The sequence below is a fragment of the Galeopterus variegatus genome, unplaced genomic scaffold, assembly GCF_000696425.1.
Source record: "Galeopterus variegatus unplaced genomic scaffold, G_variegatus-3.0.2 Scaffold7006, whole genome shotgun sequence".
NCBI classification, from domain to species: Eukaryota; Metazoa; Chordata; class Mammalia; order Dermoptera; family Cynocephalidae; genus Galeopterus; species Galeopterus variegatus.
The window spans coordinates 55,073-82,381 of NW_007733117.1; the positions used below are offsets into that span (position 1 = coordinate 55,073).

A 27,309-nucleotide genomic window follows, 5' to 3' on the forward strand; every position below is an offset into this window, starting at 1 on the left:
AGCTTGGCCTTTCCCGGCGCCGGCGCGGCGGCCGACAGAGAGCGGGGGACACGGGTTGCGGCCATGCGGGCGGCAGGCGGGGCGCCCGGCGTTGGCCTCGGGTCCGAGCCTCCTGCGCTGGGCGTTCAGTCCGCGGCGGCAGCAGCGGCCGGTTATGGTCCCGGGGGCGGGGCTGTCGCGTCAGCTCCCGGGCTCCGCCCCACGTGGTCTGAGCTGGGCCCCGCCCCCGGCCCGCCCCATGCCGGCTGGGAAACTGAGGCCGGGATGGAGCGCAGGAGGCAAGCGTCGGGGCGGGGACCGTAGTGCAGCCAATGGCTGATGCGAGGCCCCCGGGAAACCGACAGCAGCGGGGATGAGGGCGGAGTCTTCGCGAGCTGTAGGTCAAGGTGCAGTTTGTATAACTCGCCTGGGCCTGGAGCGGAACTAGGCGCAGGAAGAATAGGCCTCACAGTGTGGGTCTGCCACGAAGGCGAGGCGAGAGGAGCAGAGTCCCCTCGACCAAGACACGTGGGGCTAGCCCATCCCTGCTGTCTGAGGGCTTGGCCTTCGGACAACCCCCGGGGCTGTGCGGTTACCACCCTGCTCCTCTCCTGGATTTAGAGCTCCGTGCAGCGAACATGGGAGAGAGAAGACCCCAATACAACCCAACTGTATTCTAGGCAGCTTCTCCGTGCAGACTCAGGTCTCCCACCCCCAAAGAGGTCACAGCAAGGCTTGCAGAGCCTATTAAATTGGCCCCTGTCCCTCCTACCCATACCAAGCACCAAGCAGAGAAACTTTGCCTTGATAAACCGACTTTAATATTCATGACCGGTAGGATGCTCAGAGCCATGTTATGAGGTCTGGTAGCTCCATACAAGATGCATTCCTGGTGTGTCTGCAAACTGGCCTGGAGAGGGCAGCTGTAGCCAGTGCAGTGTGAGGTGAAGAGAGGGTACCCCTCCCCCCAAGCGCCAGGGAATCCTTGCACACAAGAATCTCCCTAGGAATGCCAGGCTCCAGCCAGAGGGCTAGATGCAGAGGTCCACCTCCAGGCTGGCTGGGGGCTGGAGCTGGTCTTCTAGGGCAGTCAGTTTCTATCCTGCCTTCCCCAGGCTCCAGGATGGCTCAGAGGCTGCTATCATTGGGCTTCAGCAGAAATAAATAACGGCCAGGTATCCCTGCCTCCTGTCAGGGTCCTCTGTGCTGCTGGAGTGCCACGCTCCTTGGAGGTTAATAACTCAGTAGAGTGGGTGTTAAGACTGAGCACCCACTACACACTGAAGCTGTACACGGGAGGTGGGGTGAAGGCAGGAGCAGTGATGTATGCATAGGGGAAGCTGGCAGGGGCTGTGCTGGCAGGGGCTGTGCCGGCAGCAGGGCCTGAAGTCAGCATCAGCTGCTGGCCTGTGGAAGAAGCATAGAGTGAGCAGCATGCCCACTGCCCATGGGTGTCCTCTCCTGGCTGCCCTTGAGTAGCCAGCGGCCCAAGGAGTAGGGTCTATAGGACAACCCTTGACTACCCGAAGGCTGAGGCACTGGGGGAACAGATATCTGGAGGCAAGGAGAGTGGTGTTGCTGTTGTAGGGTTAGCCAGAAAGGGTGGCCAGGCTAGAGGGTAAGAGAGTCCCCAAACAGGACACACTTACTTAGTTCAATTGGCTGGGTCTCATTCATGCCCATCAAAATCTAAAAAAACCAGAGTGACATTAATGGTGGGTGGGCACAACAACCCTGGGGAGGACACACTCAGCGGGAGACTTGAGACCAGTTGGTGTGCTGTATGCTCACACCACACCCTCAGGCCTGTGTTAGCCCCACAGTGCACTCCAGGACCCAACAGTCTCTCTAGTCTGCTCGACAGCGAGGTCATCCCAGGAGGGCTCTCAAGTGCAAAGCCCCTCCCAGCACAAGCCAGCAACAGCCTTGCTGCCCAGGGGCCAGGCAAGAAAGGACACAGCAGCAGCTCACAGCTGGGCAGATGCCTCATCAGAAGGCAGGTGCCCTCAGAGCAGGGAGGACAGTGGCCATGCCAACATTCTTGGATACACTAACCTCCACACCTAGCAGCCACTGGGGTCCTTTTGGCCCCCACTCCTCCATTCCCATCCCCATCTCAAGTCCAGCCAGGGAAAAGTGGTGTGGATCACCTCCCTCCAATCCCCAGGGGACTGGGGGCTACAGGTGTCACCTACCAAACAGGAGAGGGGCAGGCTCTGCCACATGCTCCTCCTGCTTGCGCAGACTCTCTGAGGCATCCAGTTTGTCCACCTGCAAAAGAGGTGAGAGCACATGAGCCCCCACCTGACAGCACAGTCTGGGCCTCTAGGTGAACACGAGCATGGGGAGCCTGAGGCCGGGACATATGGGTCTCTGGGTGTGGCTTGATGATGTGCCCACGGGGCAGAAACAAGTGGCCATGCCACACCCTGATGCACGTTTCACATGCGGTGAGGCCAGGATGAGATGAAGCCTCTGTTCCTGGGCTCAGCAGGAGCCCTGGTGAACCCCCAGCTGCTGCTCCAGTGCAGCAGCTTCCCAGTGGGCATTTGGCTTTGGCCCCCAGGTGCACTGTAGCAGTGGCCAGTGGCTGCAGGAGGCAAGTGCAGCCTGACTCAAGTGGGCACCATCCTCCTCTGGACACTGCTGGTTACCAACCTGCAAGAGACACTGCCTGCTTCTAACTCCAGCCAGCCAGTCCAGCTGCCCATCCCTACCCAGGAGAAAGAACACATGGTCCTCAGGAGACAGGCACCTGACACCTGGGACACTCCACCTGAGAGACCTTTGAGGATGAGCTGCCTCTTGGCTCTTTCTCAAGGCTTCACCAGGCGCTGCTCCCTGCATGTTGCTGCCCCTGTGCAGTGTTCCCAAGCTGGGCAGGGGACAGAGGGAGGTGGGGGCTGTCAGAGACAGGTAGCACTGTGCTGGTGGGGCAACAGCAACTATGCATCTAGGATGACCTTGAGTAAGAAAAAGGCAGCAATGATGTGCCCCCGTGCCTGCCCCAGCCCAGGGCTGAGAGGGGAGGAGGAACACGGCTAGCATGGTGGACGCTCAGGGCTCAGGTCTGAGCTAGCCTACCCTCCCTCCTCCGCAAGAGCACGGGGGAGGGGGGGAGGCTCAGAATGACAGCCCTCATGCTTCCCCGATGAGCCAGGGGACCCCGGAGCCAGTTGTCCAATCAGGAAGAAGCTATGCTTTCTTGTCTAGCTCCCTCATCCTCACAGCACTGCTGGGCCCCAGCTCAAGCCGAGAACAAGCCCACACCCCACCACTGACCAGAAAACCCCTTGCTGGACTCTCCTCTCCCTAGCCCTCTCCCCGCCAACAGGTGCCTTGTCTGGCCCTGGCAGAAACAGGTGGGCAGTAGCAGGGACAGGCACTGTGGCAGTCACTACCTCCCAGGGCTAGGAGAGGTGTCTGGGAAACCCAGGCCAAGGAACAGTGTCCTCTAATGAAAACCCTGGGTTAGTTGTGCACCCACAGTGCTGACCAAGGTGACAATGGATGCCAGAGCGAACTCTATCATTCACAACAGAGAGGGAATGTGCTCCTGAAAGTCCTTGGGGATCCAAACTCTGCAACAGTGATATTCTCTGAGGCCTGGGTGGGCCTGAGTTCCTCTTATGTTAACCCACAGGCCTCTACTGCCAGGAGGAGATTCCAGCCACATTCATCCTTCATGCAGGTTCTCAGGAAAGATGAACTGCTTTCAGGTTGAGACATTTTACCGTTAGTGATGGGACAAGCAGCTCATTCTGGGTCAGAGCAGTGTCCAAGGGCAAACTCCACATAGCACAGACACCTCCTGGAGGGAAATGCTGTCTACTGCAGTTGAGGAACCAGGGACTCTTGTAAATCCAACCAATCAGTGTCCCCTGGCAGCCTGCACAGCTCAGGCCATGTGGCCAGGGCTGCCCCTTCCCCTGCCCCTTGAGAGAACTCAGGGAGCCTCATATTCAGACATGCTATGTGGATGGGACCTGGTGCTCTCCTGCAGCAGGGTGATGACCTTGAATGGCTTCTGGGATGGCCCTCGCCAGGGCTGTAGGAGCCCTTCCTACAAGCCCTTCCAGGCCAAAGCTGGCAGCCCCAGCCCTCTCCCCTGCCCCGTTTCTTTGCTACTCTTCACTAACCCAGAGGTCCTTTCCTCCCCGACACCATTGAAAGAAGCCTCAGCACGAGTGTCTTTGGGGTCTCTATCTGGCTTGACGTAGGGCAGGTGTATGGTTGGATGGGCAAGTATGCACTGCTAAGAGGCAGTTTTTCCACAGCAATAGAAACAACAAATTAGGCCAGATGACACAGACGTCTGGACAGTGGTTAAAGCTAGGTCCCAGACAGGGACCCGAGGGCTTTGAAACCCAGGGAGAGTTTTAAAATCAGATACTGTCACCTCAACAAGGTTGGTAAAGTCATCCCCTCTGTTGCTGTTGGAAGGATTCAATACATGTGTTAACATCCCTACTAAATGCTCAGCAAAACGGGGCTACCACCAGAGGGTCTGCCAATGGCTGCAGCTCCAGATGTCACCAGAGGCTCTCTGAGGTGAGACAGCCCCGCCCACACAGAGCCCAATGGGCTGTGCACTGGAGGCTCTACAGGGGAGCCAGTACTGCCAGCTGGTGCCTCCCTGTCACCCTGACAAAGCCTAGGGCTGTGGGCAAGGACACCTGCCATGCTCCCTGGCAGTGTGCATGCTGCCTCAGATCCCAGGCAGGATCTGTTGCAAGTGGGAAATGCTTTGTTCTACCTAATGCCCCCCATGGAGATTCTCTAGAGGAGGTTAATGCTGTGCAGAAAACCACTTGAGCATGAAGGGAAGAGGCCATTCCCAAAGGCAAGCCAGGGTTGGTTGAGCAATCTGGGCTGGCTTCAAACAGGCTCACCACACAGGCCTCTGCAGGCCTGGGGCCAAAGTCACCACCGGGAATAGGTCACATCACACAATGGTCAGGGAGCCACAGTGTGGCCAGCACTTACCTTGCTAAGGTACTCCCTCATCACCTGGATGAAGTAGGGCATGGCAAAGTCCACAAGATTGTGTCTCCAGGCCAGTTCGAGCACCACATCGGGGTGAAGTAGGTCGTAGCAGGTGAAGAGAGAGGCCGCAAAGCACTCCTGCTTGCCTTCCTCCACAAACCACTGCAGCAACTTCTCGGCCAGCTCGGCATCCCGCGACTCTGCAGCGTGTTGCATGGCGTCCTGCAGCCAAGGCAAGTGCACAGCTCAGGCCCTGCAGGCTGCTGAGCCAGCAGGGTGGGGAGTAATGCCAACTCCATGATGGCCCTCCCCTCGCTGCAGAGTGAGTCTGGACACACGGCTGAGCCATTCCCTGGGCCTTGCTGCCCTTGGTCAGATGGAGGCACCACTTCTAGGGGCCTTGGGGGGAATGAGCTTGACCCTATCAGATCTAGTTGAACTGCCTAGACATGGCACACACAGGTGCAGGAGCCATGGAAGATGGGCCCCAGGCTCAGGGCATGACCCACATGCAGAGGGAGTACATGGGCTGCTCTGGGTGGGCACTCAAGGGGGAGGTACTGCAGTGTCATCATGCTCAGGCCAACAGCTGGCACTTCCTTCCAGAGTCCCACTCATCATGGAGCAGCTATGAGGGGCTCAGCTAGTGCTCAAGAAATAATATGTTTTTTCTTCAAGTCCCTCAAAACCCATACTTGCCATTTTCATACTCGTAAATTTATCTAAAACGACAACATTTATAAAATGAATGGACTGGCCAGGTAGCTCAGTTGGTTAGAGCACAGTGTTGGTAACACCTAGGTCAAGGGAAAAAAAAAACAAAAAACTAAAATGACACTGCATGGTGACTGGTCGTTAGGAAACTCACACTTTCTAGCGCCACCCTCTATTTCCTAGCCACGTACCAACAGCTGGACACCTTGACTCCAGCCCAGCCCTTCGCAGCAGGGGTTACCATCTTTGACCAGAGATGAAGTCCCTTGCCCAAAGTCACTCAAACCCAATCTGGTTTCCCACTGACCAGGACCTGTGCTCTCCAAGGACAACCCATGGAGAGTGCCAGAACAGAGGTGCTGTAGGCCACCATCACTGTCTCTGCTCCACGTGCCCACTGTCACCTCCAGCACAAGCCTGGAGACTACTGAGTGCACTCAGGTTCCAGACGCATGTGGACCCAGTGCCCACGGAGCCAGCTCCACATGCCCCTGTTGACTTTCCTCCTGAAGGAATTCTCTCCCACCTGCTAGCTGCTCAGTTCGCTGAGTCCTGCTTCGTCCCCAACACTGTTCCTACCAAAGCACCAGGACTCTTTTTTTTTTTTTTTGGTCAGATGAGACTCAAGTGAAAGCTCTAGGCTGCTGACTCTGTCCTCCCTTCTCCATGGGCCTTGGGGACTATCTCCCAACTCACCTGCCATCACCCGAAAGCAGACATTTCCAGAACTCTTGTGCTCCAGACTATGAGTTCAGGGCCCAGTGGCAGATCCCTAGAGAACTCTCAGGTAGAATGAGCCCAAGGGAAGCTCTCAGTCAGCCCTACCCTTGTAGCCTGGAACTCCCTTGGGTCTGAGACCCCCCCCATTTTCTCTTCCCCTCACCACCCCCAGCCTGCGCCACTCTCAGGGGTGCTCTCTACCACTCACAGGGTCCCCGTGTCCCTCTTCTCCCAGCCCACGCCTGCTCTGTCACTTCCATAGGCTCCGGTTCTTCACTTGTGGCGTGGAGGGGCCCGTGTTCCCCCTGCTGCTCATCCTGCCTGTCTCATGTCTCACAATGGCCAAGCAGACCGCTGCCCAGTCCTCATGGCTGCCACTGTCCACAATGCTTTTATCTACATTGCTTCTGTCATCTGGAAATACTTTCTCCTGTTGCTCTCTGACTGGGCACGCACACTGTGTCCTGGCCACGTTCTTCCAGGAGGCCTCCCAGCTTCAGCTCTGGCTCCAGGACAGGCCTCTCTAGCACAGGTGGCAGTGCTGACATTTGTGGGGGCCACCTGGGCATCGGGGACTCCTGAGCACCATCCCTGGCCTCTTCCTCTACGCACCACACCCCCAACTGGGGAAGCTTACTCAGCCACTTCTACCTGTGCCTTATCCTCTGTTCTCTCTTCTTGGCCACATGACTCTGAGTGGGGTCGCTGGCTGGAAGACACCAGCTGGCCCTTAAGCAGCACTTACATCACCGCTCAATCATGATGGCCTGAGTGGCTGTGACTGGTCAGGCAGGGGACAGCCTCCCTTTTGGTGTGTCTGAGTCCCACTGCCACCTCCTAGCAGCCAGCTCATGGGCACTATGTGCAATCTCTGAGCTTCAACAGCACTTCCTCTCACTTCCCTCTGCAAGGCCCCTGTTGACACCCCAGAAAGAACAAGGAGCACTGTCACTAAAGGCTAGGAGATGTCATGGGACGGTCCAAAACACTGACAGTGACAACTTGGGGTGAAGCTCTATTTGACCATGACATCATGAGTCACAGGCTTCAATGGAGTCTAAGCCAAAAACTACAGCCCAGGTGCCATGAGAGCGAGGCCCCTGTGCTAGGTGGGTGGCAGAAGCTGTCCGTGTGTCCTGGGCAGATACTCAGGAATGCTCAAGGACAGTAGAAACACCCTCAGATCAAGCTTACAACCTGCTTGGGGGACTTACAGGGTCTCCTGGCACATGGACTCCTTAGGAATTAGCTTGGCCACATACATATTATGGCACGGCCCTCTTGGGCAACTCCACTTTACCCCAGTGGGGAGATGCTAAGGCCAAGCAGAGGATGGCGATCCCTCCAGGCAGCCCGACCTGACTGGCAGATACCTGGATCGGGGTCTGAGAGCCATGCTAAGCCACCTCTCACTAGCAGAAACAAATATTCTGGACATGACTTTAATTTAGGTTTTTTAATCTTGGATAGGAAGTGAAGCAGGTGCCAAGAAGTGAACCCTGCCACACTATGTTTATGTAGAGCGAAACTCACATGTACCTGCTGGGAAAATAATCAACTCTGGAACACCCTGTAAGAGACTTTCAATACAAATAATTTTTAAGAGGCTCTAGATCACTCCCAACTCTCATCCCATGTTCTAAAAATGGTCCCCCCTTAACATCAGTCCCCCACTCCCAAGAGGATCTCCTGGTGAAGCTCACAGCCAGTCTCAGGAAGAAGAGGGAAAAGGTGTGAACCCCATCCCCTGCCCCCCAAAGCATCAGGAAGTACACCAAAGTTGCAGGGTAGGAGAAAATGGGGGCACAGGGCCACTGACCTTATAAAGACGGTCCTTCTTGCACAACTCCACGCTCTGGGTCCACCGGTTATTGCCCTTGTACAGATAAGCCGCAATGCGCCGGAATTCGATCAGTGGGTGCTTCTCCAGCCGCTGAGCCAGGCTGATGTTGTCAAAGTTGTCATAGGCATCAATAGATGCCCTCAAGCCCTAGGAAGATAGCCTTTCTGTGAGGGAGGAGACACCATGACATGTGTTGGCCATGTGCAGGCACCCAGAATTACTTGGTGGTGGTTGCTACCACCACAGTCTCAGAAATGCCCCTGCCCGTGTATCCTCTGGGGCCCCGTGGGACCTGCACACCCTCCTGTGCAAGGGCAGCCTGCTGCAAGGACAGACTGTCCCATGGTGGGGAAGAGCCCACCCTGGCCGCCTTGAGAGGCTCCCTCTTCCAAACTCACCTGATAATCCTCCTCTTCTGTCAACAGGTGATTGAGTGCCTCATTCACACTCTTGTTGTTGTGGCTCTGGACTGACTGCAGGTAAGGCTTCACAAGGGGCAGCTGGCCTACCTGATGAGATAGGGGAAACGGTCAAGGCACTCGGCAAAGCTGGTCACAAGGAGTCTGGGCAGGGGCACCATGTGACACAGATGAAAGGTATGGGTGGGCATGGGTGCTGTTCTCTAGATGGGCCAGTTCCAGGGCACCTTCTGGGCACCTAGAAACAAGAGACCTTCATGCACTCCCACAAGGAGGGCTGTCTGAGCCATTCAGTTGATGCCAATTTCACCTGTGGACGTTCTGGCCTGAACACAAACTTCTATCTGAAACCTACAGCAATTGGATGAATTAAATCTTGAAAATGCCCAGGGATCGGGCCGGCCCGGTGGCGCACTGCTACAGTGCGCCGCTTGGGAAGTGCGGCGGCGCTCCCGCCGAGGGTTCGGATCCCACGTGCAGACCGGCTGCTCACTGGCTGAGCGAGGAGCGGGGGCAACACCGAGGGTTGCGATCCCGTTGCGGATTGCCACATCATATGGAAATTGTATGTTTAACTTTTTGAAGAAATGCTATTTTACATTCCCACCAGCAATGCACAAGGGTGCCAGTTTCTCCACATCTTTTCCTGTACTCATTGGCAGTTTGTCTATTTGGAGAAATGTATTCATTGCCTGTTTCTGAGAGTGGGGTTGCTAGAATGTAGGGTACCTTCAAATTTAATAAATATTGCTGGATTTTTCTACAAAATAGTTTATCAAAGTATGCTTCCCTTCAGAATGTATAGAAGTTCTGATGTTCTAAATCTGAGTAATGTTTGGTGTTGCCAGACTTTACATTTTTGTTTGATTGATTTGATTGATGTGAAATAGTACCTTATGATTTTAATTTGCATATCTTTAATTACTACTGAGGTTGACCCATTTTTTCTCCCTTCCTATAAACAGAAGTTTATCTTTTCATGTTGTAGGGGCCAAGGGAGACTTCCCCTTCAACCTCCTGAAGGTTCGCTAAAAAAGGATCAATTTCCAAATTGTAAAGGTGCTACCATTCAGATGACTTTGGCAGAGCTGGCCCAACACACTCTTCTCTGACATGGGGTCTCAGCTGACTCACCTTTGAAAAGAAACAGACTGTCCGGGTGTGATCCAGCCGGGGAGACAGCACCAGCAGCAAGTCATTGATGAGCAGAGGCTTGTAATCCAAATAGAACTTTAGGGCTTTGTAACAGAGCTCAACGTTGGCAACCTGGGCAGCAGGGGGGATGGTGGGGAAGCTGGGGTTGGTCCTTGAGGCCTATCGTAGCCAGCCCCAGGAGACTGACTGGTCCCTGCCCACCTTGCAGTACTTTTGTCTGACATACTGCACATCTCTCTTGAGAGCCAGGGCTTTGTTTCCTGCCTCACCCTAGCAATTACACCATGTATCTGACACAGGGTCAATGCTCACCCAATATCCGCTGAGTGAAGGAATGGGGTGTAATAAGCTGGATAAATACAATCACCAAAATCAAACATCAAAACATGTTTCTAGGGCTGGCCCGTGGCTCACTTGGGAGAAAGTGGTGCTGATAACACCAAGGCCACAGGGTCGGATCCCCATATAGGGATGGCCGGTTAGCTCACTTGGAGAGCACGGTGCTGACGACACCAAGTCAAGGATTAAGATCCCCGTACTGGTCATCTTTAAAAAAACAAACAAACAAACAAACAAAACCATGTTTCTATCCAAGCAAGATTTCTTCAGGCCCCTGGGAAGGTCAACCTGAGCCATAAGCAAGTTAGTAGCACATCCCATTACATCCCCAGTGTGAACCTCAGCAGCCAGCCCAGGCCAAGCAGGCTCTGATGGCAGATGAGAAGGCCTGTCCTCAGGCTGCTGTGTCCTCTGGCACTTTCCCACTGGTCTGTTGCCATTCTCTTCCTGGGTGATATCATTCGGTGGCCTGCTGACTGTAGCACTGATGTCCAAGGAGCAAGGTGGTCCCTGCCTTCCAGAAGGGCATGAACCACAGGGTGACCAGGGTGTGCTCTGAGCTCAGAACTCTCTGGCTCCTAATGATGGCCTCATGCTACCTTTGAAAAGCACCTACTGTATGCGAGGCACCTGCCATCAACCACTTGGCGAGGAGGAAACATGTCTGTTTCTTCAACAGGATAACTGAGGTTCACAGTGATAACACCCCAGTCCACAGTGACAGAGACAGCAAATGATTGAGCCAGGATGCCAAGCCCAGTCTGTGTCAGCAAGGCCCCTGCTTGGCCTGCCACTGCCCAGCTTGGGGGCCAAGTGGATTCCAAAGCACCTCCTTTTGTGTGCCTAGAACACAGACTCAATGTCGCCTTGTTGCCTGGGCCACCATACCAGCTAGTATCCTCCTGCTGAGACTGGGGATGGTGTCTCTCCCTTGCCCCTCCACAGCAGAGTGTGGCAGAAGCACCATGCATCACATGAAGAAGAGGACTTGGCTGTCAGCGTGCAGGCGGCAGACAGAGATGCTGCTCTCCCAGGACAAGTCTCAGCTGTCCTGCTCTGTCATATTATGTACCACTAAGAAATAAAAGGCTCTGCTATTTCAACCATGGCATGTCAATTTTAAGGTACACTCTGGTATCAGAGAATTTAAAATGTGAAGAAAGTATACATGGCACTGATCAAGTATGGATTTTCCAACATGTGGACCTATCTACCTGGAACTAGCCAGGTGTGCTGGGCCAGGGTAAAGTGTGATCTGCCCATGCTCCCACCAGCAGCCGAGCAGCCTACAGAACCCACTCAGGGTGAGACCCCCATTAGGGGCTACTGAATTTACACGCCACCACACTGAATAACATGGATGACCTTCACCAGGAGGCTCATTATGTGTGGCTGCATGTGTGACCTTGAGGATGACTGTTTCCAAGAAGGGGAGAGGCTGAAGACCTCGCTTGGCAGCCCACCCATCATCCACGCCCACCTCAATGGCTACATGTGGAAAAGAAGGTGCAAGAGAGAGACAATACCTCCCTGCTGCGAGGGGATGCTGTGCCAGCCCCGGCTCTTGACTCGAGAGTGGCAGGACTGAAACGCAGCTAGGATGCTAGCTTTCACTGGCAGAGAGCAGAGGGGAGAGACATACCCAAGGACACAGGGACAAAATGAGGACACTCAATGTAAAAGGACTGGGAGTAATGACAGAGCACTTCATCCCTTTCACCTTTTAACTCGCATGCAGAGCTGAACAGAGGAGGAGGTTGGATCCACACAAAGACCAGAAATGCAAAATGACAAAGCCTGGCTTGGTGTCCACACTCACACTGACACCACCCACAGCTAGGCTGCTGGTAGAGTGGGGGGTACTGGTTTAGTCCAACGAGTCTGCAGAAGGAACAGCTGCTCCCAGGTCAGGTGAAGACCTGAGGCTGGGCAGCCCTGGCCTCACCCCTCTACTACGGGATTTACAGTGCCTCTATCAGGTGCCTGCACTCCTCTAGGGCTGGCAGTTTTGCAGGGGAGAGACATGAAGAAAAAAAATTCCAGAAGGTGAAAAAACATGAAAAAAAAATACAACAGGAAATGGGGACAGAGTGTGGGGCTGGGAGCCCTGAGCCTACAGGGTAGAAGAAAGAGCAAAGGGAAGTCTGGTCATGAGAGGGCATGGCGTGGTGGCAGGGGCCTGACCCTGCTCACAGCCCTGCTGTGTGGCCCTACACCAGTCACCTCCTCTTCCTAAATGTCAGTTCCCTCTGTGTAGAGAGCATCACTCCCACCTGCCTGAAGGGTGGCAACTCACATGAGACATGCATGGGGGGCACACGCTGGCACTCACTGCACCCTCACCCGCTTTGCTGTGTCCCTGCTCCCAGAATAGGGCCTGGTAGAGGCAGGAGCGGTGCTCTGTGTCCCTCTTACCTTGGTGATGATGTCCTTGAACTGACCTTCTCTCCATGCCTCAGTAGGGTGACTCATCATGGTTAGGACAGCATTGTCATACTCCTCGTACTTCTCATAGAGGAACACCAGCTCCACCCAGAGATGTGCCTGCTCCGCAGCTCTGAGCACCTGAACGGGGAGGGCACAGGCTGGGGGTAGATTTGTACCATGTGTGGATGTGGCAGCCAGGACCTGGAGGAGGGTATGGGTACCTTCGGGATGTTGACACGGGACCAAAAGAGCTCCAGGTGCTCCGGCATCCTCTGTGGCTTGAACTTGGAGTAGAGGATGGCCAACTCTGTGAACATGCCCATGTGGGCTCGCTCCAGGCCCAGGGCCGCCTCCAGAAGGGAGATCAGTTCCTCAAAGTAGCCCCGATCCTGCCAAAACAATAGCCACACGTGGGGCAGAAGAACTGCATGCTCTCCCGCAGCCTGCCTCCAGCCAGAGCCCCTGCCAGAAGGACTCTGCAGCAATTCGATTGATGTTGAGGAGGTAAGTGTGAAAACGATGCATGCATGTACTGTGTTACAAACTACACCACTGTAGTGAGCAACGTGTTGGATCATTTGACAACTGCCACTCTTTGGGAAGTGGCCCATCTCACTGAAATTCTCAAGTTTAGTAAGTACAAATTAGTACTTCCATTTTTATGAAAAGAAATGTGAAAAAAATTAAACAGGAACTGGGGGTAATAAGGTGTGAGGATCATTAATTTTAATCTCTGCCTCCACAGCTCACTCCTGGGAGCTTGACTCTAATAAGCCTTCAAATGCACTCAGGATGCCATCCCACTATCCCCATGAGGCCCAGCCCTTTGCATTCAGCCCACCGGGTCCTGCTCAGCATGCTGGAACCCTGGAGAAACACCCATCCACGTGAACACTCTCCCTTCATATTAATGACCACAGCCCTGGAGAGGGCTCATCCTAGAGGACTACCTCATACCTCTCCTCCCCCAAAGAAGGACGCCTCCATCCCCCTCACTCTCAGGCTAGCCTTGCCTCCTGGTCCCATGCCTGCCTGCCTGCAGCATCTGCACACACAGTCTACAAACTGTTGGAACCCACTCAACCTGTACCTCCTGCTCACATACCGAGGCCACTGCTGCAGTGACTCCTTTCTTTTCTGCAAAACTTTCCTCTCCACAGCTGGCCTTCAGCAAACCATCTAATTCCCCTGTCCTAAAACATCCTCTCTTGACCCTATGTCCCCTGCCAGCTACCATTCGTTTTTGTACTCCCCTTTGCAGCAAAAACTCCTCAAAAGAATTGTTTACTTTCCTCTCCTCATTCTCTCTGGCCCACCCTATGTCCCCTGCCAGCTACCATTCGTTTTTGTACTCCCCTCTGCAGCAAAAACTCCTCAAAAGAATTGTTTACTTTCCTCTCCTCATTCTCTCTGGCCCACCCAGTCAGGCTATCTCATCCCCATGACTCAAGGCTACCAGCGACCTCCTCTCTCAGCTCTCCCTTCCTGTCATCTGCCCCGCAGCAGGACCCAACACTCTTGCTGTCTGCTCCCTCCTCCTGGCACAGCTGGGAGACATCGTGCTCTCTGGTTTTTCTTCCCACTTCACCGGTTGATTTTTCTCTCCTCCTTACCACACTTGTGTTGGCAGCTCCAGGGCCCAGAGTCTGGTCTCTTCTCTACTGACGTTCACCTCCAGGGGATCTCATTCAATCCCATGTTTTTATATACCATCTTTATGTCAACAACTCCCATTGTGTTTCTTCAGCTGGGTTCCTTTGTGGAACACTAGACCCTATTTCCAACAGCCCACATGATACTTCCACTTGAATATCCAATCGGCAGCTCAAACTCAGTGTATCCAAAACGTCATTCCTGTCCTTCCCTTCCACGCAGTCCCCACCTTCAGTCTTCCCCACGCCCACTAATGATACTTGGCTTGATTCTTGTTCAAGCCAAAAATAAATGAAGTCATCCTTGACTCTTTCTCTCACCCCACATCCAGCCCATTAGCATATCAAGTTTGTTGCACATCCAAAACACATACCCCAAACCCAATCACCTGATCCTGTCTCACCCATCTTGCCACCATCCTGGTCACAGCTACCATCCCTGCTCACCTAGATGACTGCAACAGACTCCAGATGCTCTCCCAGCTCCTGCCCTGCCCCTCCACCTGCCCACAATGCCCCAAACTGTCTGTCATCAGCATATGAGCCAGAAGGGTCCCCTTTCCCTCCACAGCCCTGCACTCCACTCCACGTACAACCCAAGTCCTTCCTAATGGCTTGTGACCTGGCCCTCCTTTACTCTCCCCACTATTCTCTGGCTCCAGCCTCATGGGCCCCTTCCTTGAATATGGGCATGATCCTCCCTCAGGACTTGGCCCTGGATGTTGACCCTTCCCTCAAATGTCTCCATGGCCAAATTCCTCAATCTCTTCAGGTCTTTGCTGAAATGTTACCCTCTAGATGAATGCTACCTTGCCAGCCCCTTTAGAAACTCTACCCAGGCACTCCCATCCCCCCAAGCCTGCTTCCTTTCCCCCTATAATTCCTCACCTTCGAACACACTATCTAACTATTTGTTAGGTTTGTTGCTTGTTAGTCAACCTCACTGAATGCAAATTCAACTGAACAGAGGTTTGTCTGTTTTGTTCATTGATACAATTATCTAGAATATGTCTAGTACACAGTAGGTGCTCACGTATTTCCTGAATAAATGAATCATCCCATTTGCCAGCCTCTAGGCCTCTTCATTACTCTTCCTGCTTGCTTCATAGTTCACTTCCCAGGCTTCAGTTGAGCAGGAAAGCATTTCTCACTGAAGGGTCATCAAGCTTGGCTGGATACTGTATTCTGGACACTGCTGGTCCCCCAAGCTGGCCAGAGCCCCTCCAGACTACTTCTCACTCAGTGAGGTGGGGCTGGGGCTCGAGTTCCATGGGAACAGTAACATTGCTGAGCCAAATCTTTAATCTGCCTTGACTAACCACATGTGGTGTGACATACAGCTCCAGGACTCCCGGGTGGAGGCCCAGGTCCCTAAACATGCAGATGACTGTCTACCAACCACTTAACAGCCAAGCCAAACTACGACGTGAACACACAGTGCCCCACCCTTTTAAAGAGTTTCCTCTCTTACACATACTCTGTCCCTAAGGCATTTGATAAACATACCCCCTGTGGGTCACACACTGTGGGGAACTAGGGTGTGGACCACAGCCCAGAATTCTCAGCAAGTTATACAAGAGTTTTCCTGTTTTGCAAGCCATTAACTGGGCTTCTGAAGGCCCAATGACACAAGAGAAGGGAGAGAACTTCTAAAATCACAAAATATCAGCCGGCCATGAGGTCCAGGATAGCTAAGAAACCAATTTGAATTTAATTTACAAACTGTCTAGCACATGAAAGAATTCCCCACAGAGACAATGTTTTGTACATGCTCGTCTGTACATGTGACACTGTGATCATCACATACTATTTGCAGAGATCGTCTCTGGCCAGAGATGAGTACCTGGTAATATCGTATTAGCTCCTCCAGCTCATCAGCATGAATGACGATGTGAAGACCACACAGCTGTGCAAGGCGGAACTCCTGCCCGTCCACACAGGCAAAGCACACCTAGGGGAAGGAGGATTAGAGTGAGTGTCCCCAAGATGGACATGGCACCACAGCAGCTGGCTTGCAAGGATGCAGCTGAAAATGCAGAAATACCAGCAAACAGGCTTTTAAAGTTGGATTCTGAACAAGTCGATAACTGTAAGATAAACTGCATGAAACTGGGAGAAAAAATAATGACATTTATAATCTGCAGGCCAACGGGGTGTTTGAGACAAAGGAGAGAAACGTGCTCATGTGTTATGTCTTAAGTCCTGAGATGCAGAGGTTTTTTTTTGTTTGTTTGTTTTTTGTCTTTTTTTGTGTGTGTCCGGCAACGGATCGCAACCCTCAGTGTCGCACCCGTACCGGACCAGGACCGGCAACGGGATCGCAAACCTCAGTGCTGCGCCCGCACCTTGCTCAGCCAGTGAGCGGGAACCGGTCTGTATGTGGGATCCGAACCCTCGGCGGGAGCGCCACTGCACTCCCAAGCGGCGCACTGTAGCAGTGCGCCACCGGGCCGGCCCCGATGCAGAGGTTTGTTTAGGTGACAGAAGGCATGCTGCATTCAGCTTTGGAGTTTGAAAAGGGTTTAACAAAGCTCAAGAATACTTGTCATGAGAAGGTATTTTATCTGAGTGCTATTTACCCAGGAGGAGCTTGCTTTTTTTTTTTAAAAGATGACCGGTAAGGGGATCTTAACCCTTGACTTGGTGTTGTCAGCACCATGCTCACCCAGTGAGCTAACCGGCCATCCCTATATGGGATCCGAACCTGTGGCCTTGGTGTTATCAGCACTGCACTCTCCCGAGTGAGCCACAGGCCGGCCCAGGAGGAGCTTGCTTTAATGATTATTTCTTAAACTGTACTTTTGTTTCATATATTGTACTGTATGTGTACTTAATGAAAAGAAGTGTTAAGAAGTGAAGAACTCCCCTGTGCAGAAGGGTCCTCTCTGCACCACAAAGCAAGCTGGGTTTGTTTGTAGTTTCCCTATTTCCCCATGTTCTATATACAGCACATGTTCTCAGGGTATATAAAACAGAAAATGCAGACAAACAGAAATAATCACATAACCCAGTAGTAATTAACTTAAGACATAATCTTTGGTCCACTATTTTCTGTGTGTACACAAGTACCCTACCAAATCTCTTACACACACAACGGAATTACATTATGTATTCTGCTGTCAACATATTTCTCTCATAATATTGAAAACACCTTTTCTTGTTCATTTTTTTTGGTGGCTGGCTGGTACGAGGATCCAAACCCTTGACCTTGGTGTTACCAGCACCATGCTCTAACCAACTGAGCTAATCCGCCCTGCCTGTTCATTTTGAACAGCAGGGTAGAGTTGCAATGCATATGATATTTGAACAGCAGGGTAGAGCTGCAAGGCCATAGCATTTATATTAGACATTTAGACTGATTTTAATCTTTCATTAAACAATGCTTCGGAAATTCATTGAAGCTAAACTGAAGCTAAATAAATTGAAGCTAAAAGCTAAGCTTCTGCACATCTCTTTACAAATTTTTTTCCAGTTAAAGATGATTATGTCCAGTCCTACCAATTTGGCACAAAGGACAAATAATGTCAATTTACACTGACTATGCTACTAATAAGATGATATGATTTTATAAAGTGTTATGATAGTTCAACATATTGTGATTGTTGTTTGACTCATTCATTCATTCATTTTTTAGCTCCCATTTATAAGTGAGGATATTTATGTATTTGCTTCTACTTATGAGTAAGGACATGTGGTATTTCTCTTTCTGTGCTTGGCTTGTTTCACTTAACATAATTTTCACCAAGCTGCTGCAAATGGCAGAACTTCCTTCTTTTTTCTTGCTGAGTACTCAGTCTCGAACTACATCATCAGTTCTCCTTAGTCTCCAGTTTGCTGACTGTAGGTCTTGGGACTTCTCCACCTCCATAATTACATAAGCCAATTCCTTTAATAAATTTCTTTTGATACATATCCTTTTGGTTCTGTTTATGGCTATAAAGCTAAATCTCACACAACAGGCCCATTTTCCCACTGATACCCAACATCGAACTGTTCTAATAGAGTGTAGAGAATTTCCATTCACTGGTTTGATAAAATAATTTAACAATTTCAGGCTTGATAAAGCAAAAAAACTGAATTGAATTGAATGCTATAATTAAAGATCTTCAGGCAAGATTCCTTCCTTGATTTATCAATTTTTGATTTATCAATTTTGAACAATGAAGATTTCATATATCAGGTTGCCATAGGTTACATGATGTTATTATAATTAAAAATTATATAATAATAAAAAAACTTCAGACAAATGAAAAAAAGTTATGATAATACTGATATTATTATAATACTGATAATTCCATGCTATTAAGACAACTTCTGGGAGCTGAATGATCCGACATAGGGTTCTCTGGGGCCTTTGCTTCCAACCACAGTGCTAGCTTCTGAGGTTCTCTGAGCCATCCCAGAGGATTTGGAACCTTGCCTGGACAAGAGGTCATCACTCAGATTCATTGCATTTGAAAGAAGAGTGTGGGGAATAACAAGCAGGAAAGGAGAGAAGACTTGTGAGACCAGAACTATTCTGTAGACTCCCCGTGGCTTACCTCCTTCCAGGTCCGGGTGCTGCTGGCCTTGCGGCTGCTGTCCACTGCTGCCTGATACTCCCCAAGGTGGACCAAAGTAGAAGCCAGGCGGGCGAAGTTAGAGACGTTGCTATACAGCAGCTTGGCAGCCTCGTACTTTCCCTCTTCATAACAGCGGTCTCCAACCTACAGATGATCAGGGAGCTGAGACATTCCCGAATGGGAAGGTTTCTCCAGAGTTGGTTTTAAGCTCCTAGATAGCAGAGGTATTTTTCTGTTTGCTAAAGAGGTAAGCATCTTTCCGATCACATCAGCAGCAACAGGCCACTGCAGAGCACCCACCTGACTGGTCCTGCATGACCCTGCATTCTGGCACCTCTCAGGCCCTGGCTGTCATCTCCCATGCCTGCACCCCATGGGGGCCAGCCTCCTTGCTGCTTGCTTCCAGGCTGTTCCCCTGCATCCCACTAAAAACCGTCAACAGTGAATCCTGTGCCAGGCACTACTCACCAGCCCTAGTTCCTGACGCCATTTACACATCTTGTTCCCTAACATTTTCTTTTGACTTCCTGTGCTCTGATGACCTTGTCTTCCTCACAACAGCAGCCAGTTACTGCCATGGCCATACTTTTAACCTCACCAGAGAGCTGCCACCCCTGGGAACCCCTGTCACAAGGACCTACTCTCTGCCTAGCACCATACTCCTCCCCCCATCCAGCCTCACTGTCTCAACTCCACTAGTCCAGTGACTTGACTGATTTGCTACTGCTACTGCTTACACTCATTACCCTCCTGTCAGCCCACAGTCAAGCAGTATGGCTCTTGGCATTCACCCTCAACTCTCTTGGCTGGTCTCAGTCCTGCTTAGAGGTATTCTCTGCCTGTTCCACACCTGTGACTGCTAAACAGGGCCAAACAGAAGTGGAACTCCAGAGTGCTGACAAGGCTCTCTTTAAGTTCATGGTCACCAACCTCAGATGAGCTCACAATACCACCAATCCTCCTTCCTTAATCCATGTCTTTTCTCCTTGTCAACTATTTTATCTTCTCTCCTCAAACCTCCAACAATTCCTCAAGGTGAGTACTGGCTTCCTATCTCAAGACAACAGAAACCATCAGAAGAGCCCTTCTATGGCTCCAGGACCATGGCTATCTGCTGAGGCCAACTCCACTGGTGCACTTGACCTTCTTCCCCTGCTCTGCATCAGGGTCCCAGCAACCTCCTGCATCAACATCGCCCTCTCTACTGAACCACTCCAACAAGCTCAAGGAACCACTGTAATTTCCCTTAGCTTAAAACAAGTCCTATTCATTCTGCCCTCAACTTACCTGGTGGCTGCCACTCTGTTTCCACCCCTCCCTTTACAGCACATTTCTCAGAAGAGGCATTCCTGTGTCTACAGTAGCTGTCCCCATGTCTTCCTGTTTTCCCTGCAATCCACTCCAATCAGGCTTTTGCCACTGACCCTGCCAGGGTCATCACTCCTCCTGACAGATGCTGACATGGTTTCCTGGACAACCCCTGCCTGCTTCTCTCCACCTCTCTGGTCACTCTCCATTTCCACATCACCCTGCTGCTGGGGCTGTAGGGCGGCCCAATCTCCATCTGTGGCCCATTCCCCCTTGCCCCATATCCCTACTGCACACTCCCCCCAGACTGTGGCTGTGTCACCTGTACACCAAAGGCTGCCACATGTACATGTCTACCCTGGACTTCTCCTCAGAAACCTAACTTCTGCATCAGCTGGACAAGTCCATGTGGCATCTAACAGAGGTCAGACTCCTCCAAAAGTGAGTTCTGATGCCCCCCAGGCAGTCTTCAAACACTGTTCCCACATCTGTAAGCACGAGTCCTATGCCCCCAAACATGGACTACCCACCCTCACTTCTCTTCTCACACCTAACTCATCAGCAAACCCTGTCGGCTCTGTCTTCGAAACACATCCAGAAGCTGATGACACTTCACACTCACCATTCACCTCAACTGCTTTGTCTGCACGGCAGATACACTCCCGCTGGCGCCACTGCCCCAGCCTCCTTCTTGCTCTCGCTGCTCTGCCCTTGTCCTTCCCTCTGTTTTCAACACAGCAGCCAGAGGGATTCTGCTAATGCCTAGATCGGACCATGTCCCTGCTCTGCTCAAAATCTTCCAGTCTCACCCAGAGTAGAAGCCAGAGTCCTGACTATGGCCCACAAGTCCTGACACACCCCACTGCCCATGCCTCTCACGTTTGATGGCTCTGCTCCAGCCACCACGACCATCTCTGCACTGCTACTGCATACACCCTAACACTCTTGGTGATCCCTCCACTCAACCTTCTCTCTGCTCTAAGGTTTCTTCCCCACAGAGATGTAGACTTGGTGCCCACCCTCACACCCATGCCACCCTAATACTCCCCATCCCTGCCCTCCTTTCACTTCTCTCCTTTACACTTACCATTTAACACACCACTATATCTTTATGGATCTTACCGTCCATGGGGACAGAAATTTGACTATTTTCACTGCTGCATCCACAGCCTCCACCCTGGCACACAGCTGATGCTCAATAAAAGTTTGTTGATGAATGAATAAATGAAATATTATATCAAAGACTGTAATCATGTAAGACTACTGTTACTGCCAATTTACAGGAAATGCAGGGGAAAAAGTTATAGGACATTGTGGAGATGCAGTCAGCAGCACCACTCACCAACAGGCGGTGGGCTGGACCTGGCCTCCAGGCTGAAGATGACTGACCCCTGTCTCAGAGGACTGCAGAAGGTGGGAAGCACACTAGGCCTTGGGGCCACCACGAAAACAGGCAAAGCACAGGACAAGCCCTGCTTCCCCCACCCAGCCAGCCCTGAGTGATAGAGCTTCTGTCTTGTCCCCACAGCTCCTTTGACTCAGGAGAATGCTGTTACTAACTCAGAAGGGGATATGGGGCAAGATTTTGTTTTCTAACATTTTCATTAATTTTCTGATTATAAAGGCAATTTTTGAAGTTATAGGTCACTGACTAAAAGACACAGGCAAGTAAACGGAAAATAATATAATACAACCAATTCCAAATCCCAGAATTGTTGACTGTCCCCATCTAGGGCATTTTTCTAGGCATATATGTTTATTATATCATGCATGCAGTTTTTCACTCTTGCTTAAACTAACTGAAAGGTTTTCCATCACCAACCAGGTTCTAACTACTTGTAATGGCTATGTTATATTCCACTGTTATTTAACTATTTCCTTTTGTTGGACACTGGCTTTCAATTTTTATTAGCATAAATCATGCTGCAATGATAAAATATTTATATGTAAAGCTAGGTGGATCTTTTCTACTTTCTTGGGATAGATTTTTACATCTAGACTTACAAGACCCTGACTAGAAATACAAGTATTAAAACTCTCCACATGTATTTAAAATATTTATGCATTAAATGAACTGATATTTTCCTTTGTGTTTTTCTTCCACTGTTTATATGCTTAAAAATGCCTTTCTCATGCAAAGATTCAAATATTTTTAAAAATCTTATTAAGGAGAAAACCTCAATTTTTACCTTTAAATCTTCATCTGGAATTTTATTTTGTTTTGTTGTTTTTTTGTTGGCTAGCCAGTGAGGAGATAAGAACTCTCAACGTTGGTATTATCAGCACCATGCTCTAACCAAGTGAGCTAACTGGCCAGTCTTGGAATTTTATTTTGGTTACAGAATTACATGATGAGCTTTAACTTCTTTCAAAACTTTAACCTAATTTCTAACAAGTTAATTGGAACTTATTTTGAAATAAAAAATTCAAGTCTACTTTTGTGTTATTTATTTCAATGAACTGTGTACATTCTCTCAAGAAGAGTGCACCTGTAACTACTGCAGAGTTAGAATATATTCCACTGTTCCTTCATCTCCCTCTATCACTTTTTCCAGTCCGCACCCGTACCGGATCAGGACTGGCAACGGGATCGCAACCCTCGGTGTTGCGCCCGCACCTGGGTAACATTTTTTTTTTCTTTTTTTTCCTTTTTTTTGTCTTTTTTCGTGTCCGGCAACGGATCGCAACCCTCAGTGTCGCACCCGTACCGGATCAGGACTGGCAACGGGATCGCAACCCTCGGTGTTGCGCCCGCACCTTGCTCAGCCAGTGAGCGGGAACCGGTCTGTATGTGGGATCCGAACCCTTGGTGGGAGCGCCGCCGTGCTCCCAAGCGGCGCACTGTAGCAGTGCGCCACCGGGCCGGCCCCCAGGGGTAACATTTTAACTGCATGTCAGACTTTACAATTATTTAGATCTTCTTTTATTTGATATATATATTTTTTTGTTAAGGTTTATTTAAACATTTTGGTTTTATTCCTATATACAAAGGAATGTTTTTTTCCTATTATATTATCTGATTACTGCTGACATATGGGAAAGCTATTAATTTTCAAAACATATCTTTTATGTACCCAGATTATTAATTCTGAGTTAATCAGTGAACTCTGTCTTCTTGTTGTAAGCAATGAGAACAGCAGCATGTAAGTCCTGACATCTCCTCTTTGAGAATCATTCTGATGTGTACAGTCAAGAGCAAGTCAAATTCCATGGGTCTTAATTTCCATACCAATAACAGCAACAAGTTACTTACTTCCATGTGTGCCTTGTTTCTTTTTTTTTTCTTTTTGTCTTTTTTCGTGACCGGCAACGGATCGCAACCCTCAGTGTCGCGCTCGTACCGGACCGGGACCGGCAACGGGATCGCAACCCTCGGTGTTGCTTCCCGCACCTCGCTCAGCCAGTGAGCGGCTGGTCTGTATATGGGATCCAAACCCTCGGTGGGAGAGCCACCGCGCTTCCCAAGCGGCGTACTGTAGCAGTGCGCCACTGGGCTGGCCCTTGTTTCTCACCATCACAAATGTGCATCCCTCTAGGGAACATCCCTGGCCTAAAGCTGACTGTGATAGTTCACAGGGGGCATGGCCTACCTGCTGGATGTGGGCATTGTTGGGTCCATTAATACAGTCTTCTAGCTCAGACAGACGGCTGGTTTTAGCCAAGGCAAAAATAAATTCAGTCTCTACATAGGACTCACGACCCTTTTTCCTGGCCATCTGCAGGAATTTAACTAAATCCTCCCAGTTGTCTAAAGACAGAAAACAAAGACAGGTTAACCCAGAGCTGATAATTTTGAACAGGGGCTCAATTTCTTCCATTCTGTCCTCAGCCAGACATGTTTACCCTCCCCACTATGCCTCCCTGAGAGCTCAGGCTCTAGGTAATGTCCAGAAGGTCTTGACTAAGCTCACTAAGCAGAGCCCTATCCCAGGAGGGAGAAGGGGAAGGCACAGGGCCACACATGAGCCCCCCCCGGGATGGGAACCTCTATGTCCCCAAGTAAAGACTTCACCAGGGGATGCCAGGATGCTTATTCTAGCCACTGGAAAGGTCAGTGCCATAATCAACTAGAAACACCAAAAGATCCCCAGGAAACTTTTGGTCTAAATCACTGACCTTAACATTATTATAATAGGGATATATATTGTGCTTAAACTGCCTAATCTTATAAAAGAGGGCAATAGTCAACTGAAGACCAGTGTCATTAACAGAAAAATATTTATGTCAGACTCTTTTGGAAAACTTTTACTTAGCTGTGCCCTCTGATACCACTGGATGCATAATACACAGAGATTCTTGGTCCAGGTGTCAGCCAGGTGTTGTGCCAGAAGCAGAGGCCCATGGAAAGGGAATTCACTTACTATTCCTGCTGGCTGCCTGAACAACTTCTAGGTAAGAGGAAGGGTCGTCCGCTCTGATATAGGAGTCAATGGCTTCCTTCACCAAGTCTTTCTGGAGTTGGGCTCGGGCCAGCTGACTCCACACAGCAGGTTCATTGCATCTCTCTGCAAATTCATATGCTCGGTCTAGGTTTCCAATGTGCTCGATCAGGACCTAGGGGTTATAAGAGGACTTGCACTCCCCACATTACCTAACCAGCTCCAAGGAGCAGACAAATTTTGTTTGGTTCCCTATTCTGTCTAAAGTTGCATGACCATTTCAATTCAGCCCAAAGCAGTTAGGTACTAAGTATTTCTCAGATGAATGAATTCAAGGAAGAGACCCAGCTGTTTTATGGGGAAGGGATGCCATACAGAGAAGAGACACTTTAATAAAGAGGAATAAAGAAATGAAGATAGCCAGATTAAGCTTTCTGGGCTGGGAGTAGGACACAGGACATGCCTCTTGATCTTGGCAGGAGAGACAGTACAATAGAGCATATGGGCTTCAGTAAAGGCCACCACCATGTGACAGTGGAAGTGGTGGCGGCAACAACTGCCCCTGATATGACAGGGTGGTCTGTCTCAGGGCAAGGCCATAGCCCAAGTATAAGCACAAAACAAGGGCTTCTAGATCAGCAGCTTCACAGGCAGGTAAAGAAAAACAGTAAAGAAGAGGCAAGGAAGTAAGAAATATTGGTAGGATAGTAGTTAAAGTGATATGTTCTGTGGTTTACAAATGACTTGGAAATAAAACCAGAAAAGGCTCATAGACTGGAAAGAAAAGAATGTGTTTTGAGGGAAAAGAGTTCTAGGGAGGTAGAAGGGGAGTCAGGGGGGGCTGGAAGGATTGCTATGGGAGCTCAATCTCAGATACTGAACAGATCCTGCAAACGAGGCATGGGAGCGATAGGGCAGGGGGATGGGGAGTTGAAATAGCATGGTGGTGAAGGGCTGCAACAATTACTACATGGGGGTAAGGTGTGAGCCCCTCTGAAAATCAAACACCTAAGTCGCCAGGGCTGACTGCATGACCTTGTGTTAGGTACCCAAGTCCAGGAGAGTGCTAGGAAGCAACTGAGAAAAGGCGGGCTAACAGGCAGGTGGTAAGAGCCCCAGCAGAGAAAAGCATGAGAATTTGAAAGACACACTGGACAATCAGAGGTTCTGACACCCTCAGTGATGACAAAGACTCAAGGGGGCGCTCACGGTGTGGCAGAGGGTGCTAGGGTCCAACATGACTGCACGCAGCAGCCCACCTGGATTGCTGAGGCATTCACATCAAACTTGCAGAAGATGACAAAGGCCTCCTCATACAGTGCACTGCTAATAGCAATGCTCGCGATGTCTGGGGCATCGTAGTTGTCCAGGCGGCTGATGTATTCCATGACCCGCGTGCGGTCTGCCTTGATGGCTGTCAGAATCAGCAGATTCTGGAGATTCCTGGGAAGAGGGGGTGGTCAGCTAGTACCGGAGGGATGAAAGCTGCACACAGCATTCTCTGGCAGGTTGGGCAGCCTAAGACCCCTAATTTTTAAAAAGGTAATGTACACATACATGACTGATAAGTAGATACAACAGACTATTTGTGAATTATATGGGGTCTAAAGAGAACAACATAGTAAAGTTTTGGGAAAGTACTGCTAAAAGAACCAGAACACTGTCAATCTCAGGAGCCCAGCCTCCGGCTCCCACTTCAGAGATGACTATTATCCTAAATGTGCCTCTATCAATCCTTTGTGATTCTTTATAGTTTTATCACTTACACTGTATCCCTAAGCAATACAGGTAGATTTGCACATTTTTAAACTTTCGTTTTCTTTAATCATACTGGACGCATTCTTGCAAAACTTTTCTTTTCTTTTTTTTTTTTTTCCTTTTTTTTGTCTTTTTTACTGACCGGCAACGGGATCGCAACCCTCGGTGTTGCGCCCGCACCGCGCTCAACCAGTGAGCGGGAACCGGTCTCCACATGGGATCCGAACCCTTGGCGGGAGCGCCGCCGCACTCCCAGGCGGCGCACTCTCCAGTGTGCCACCGGGCCGGCCCCAAAACTTTTCTTTTACCCTATTAAAAAATGTGGGGGGAAAAAATCTATGCAACATACCATATATCAAGAATCTAAAAAGAAATACCATATAATCAGTATCAATTGATTCAGAAAAAGCATCTTAAAAAAATCCAACACCTGTTAATATTAAAAACTCTCAACTAGAAACAGAAGGAAACTTCCTCAATTTGATGAAGGACATCTACAAAAAGCCCACAGCTAACAATGTAAGTAGCAGTGAGAGGCTGGATACTTTCCCCTATGCTTTACCCTAGGATTAGGAATGAGACAAGGATGTCCACTCTCACCACTTCTAGTCAACACTGTACTGGAGGTTCTAGTCAAGGCTTTTAGGCAAAAAAAAAAAAAAAAAAGAAAAAGAAAAAGAAAAAGAAAAGAAAAGAAAAGAAAAGAAAAGAAAAGAAAAGAAAAGAAAAGAAAAGAAAAGAAAAGAAAAGAAAAGAAAAGAAAAGAAAAGAAAAGAAAAGAAAAGAAAAGAAAAGAAAAGAAAAGAAAAGAAAAGAAAAGAAAAGAAAAGAAAAGAAAAGAAAAGAAAAGAAAAGAAAAGAAAAGAAAAGAAAAGAAAAGAAAAGAAAAGAAAAGAAAAGAAAAGAAAAGAAAAGAAAAGAAAAGAAAAGAAAAGAAAAGAAAAGAAAAGAAAAGAAAAGAAAAGAAAAGAAAAGAAAAGAAAAGAAAAGAAAAGAAAAGAAAAGAAAAGAAAAGAAAAGAAAAGAAAAGAAAAGAAAAGAAAAGAAAAGAAAAGAAAAGAAAAGAAA

At 49.8% G+C, this 27,309-nt stretch overlaps 1 protein-coding gene across 1 annotated transcript in view; it reads right to left on the reverse strand.

Moving 5' to 3' along the window:
* The window catches only part of LOC103606977 (clathrin heavy chain 2-like), a gene marked incomplete at its 5' end in the record, with an annotated part of 59,795 nt that overhangs the window by 519 nt on the left and 31,967 nt on the right, over nt 1-27,309 (reverse strand). The window contains 14 exons of the mRNA XM_008591536.1: nt 299-423; nt 1,254-1,386; nt 2,175-2,250; nt 4,966-5,187; nt 8,219-8,389; nt 8,641-8,751; nt 9,796-9,927; nt 12,571-12,720; nt 12,804-12,971; nt 16,078-16,185; nt 18,776-18,940; nt 23,695-23,852; nt 24,466-24,658; nt 25,743-25,926. Of these exons, the coding sequence (XP_008589758.1) occupies nt 299-423; nt 1,254-1,386; nt 2,175-2,250; nt 4,966-5,187; nt 8,219-8,389; nt 8,641-8,751; nt 9,796-9,927; nt 12,571-12,720; nt 12,804-12,971; nt 16,078-16,185; nt 18,776-18,940; nt 23,695-23,852; nt 24,466-24,658; nt 25,743-25,926 (2,096 nt within the window). The remainder of the gene's footprint in view (nt 1-298; nt 424-1,253; nt 1,387-2,174; nt 2,251-4,965; nt 5,188-8,218; nt 8,390-8,640; nt 8,752-9,795; nt 9,928-12,570; nt 12,721-12,803; nt 12,972-16,077; nt 16,186-18,775; nt 18,941-23,694; nt 23,853-24,465; nt 24,659-25,742; nt 25,927-27,309) is intronic.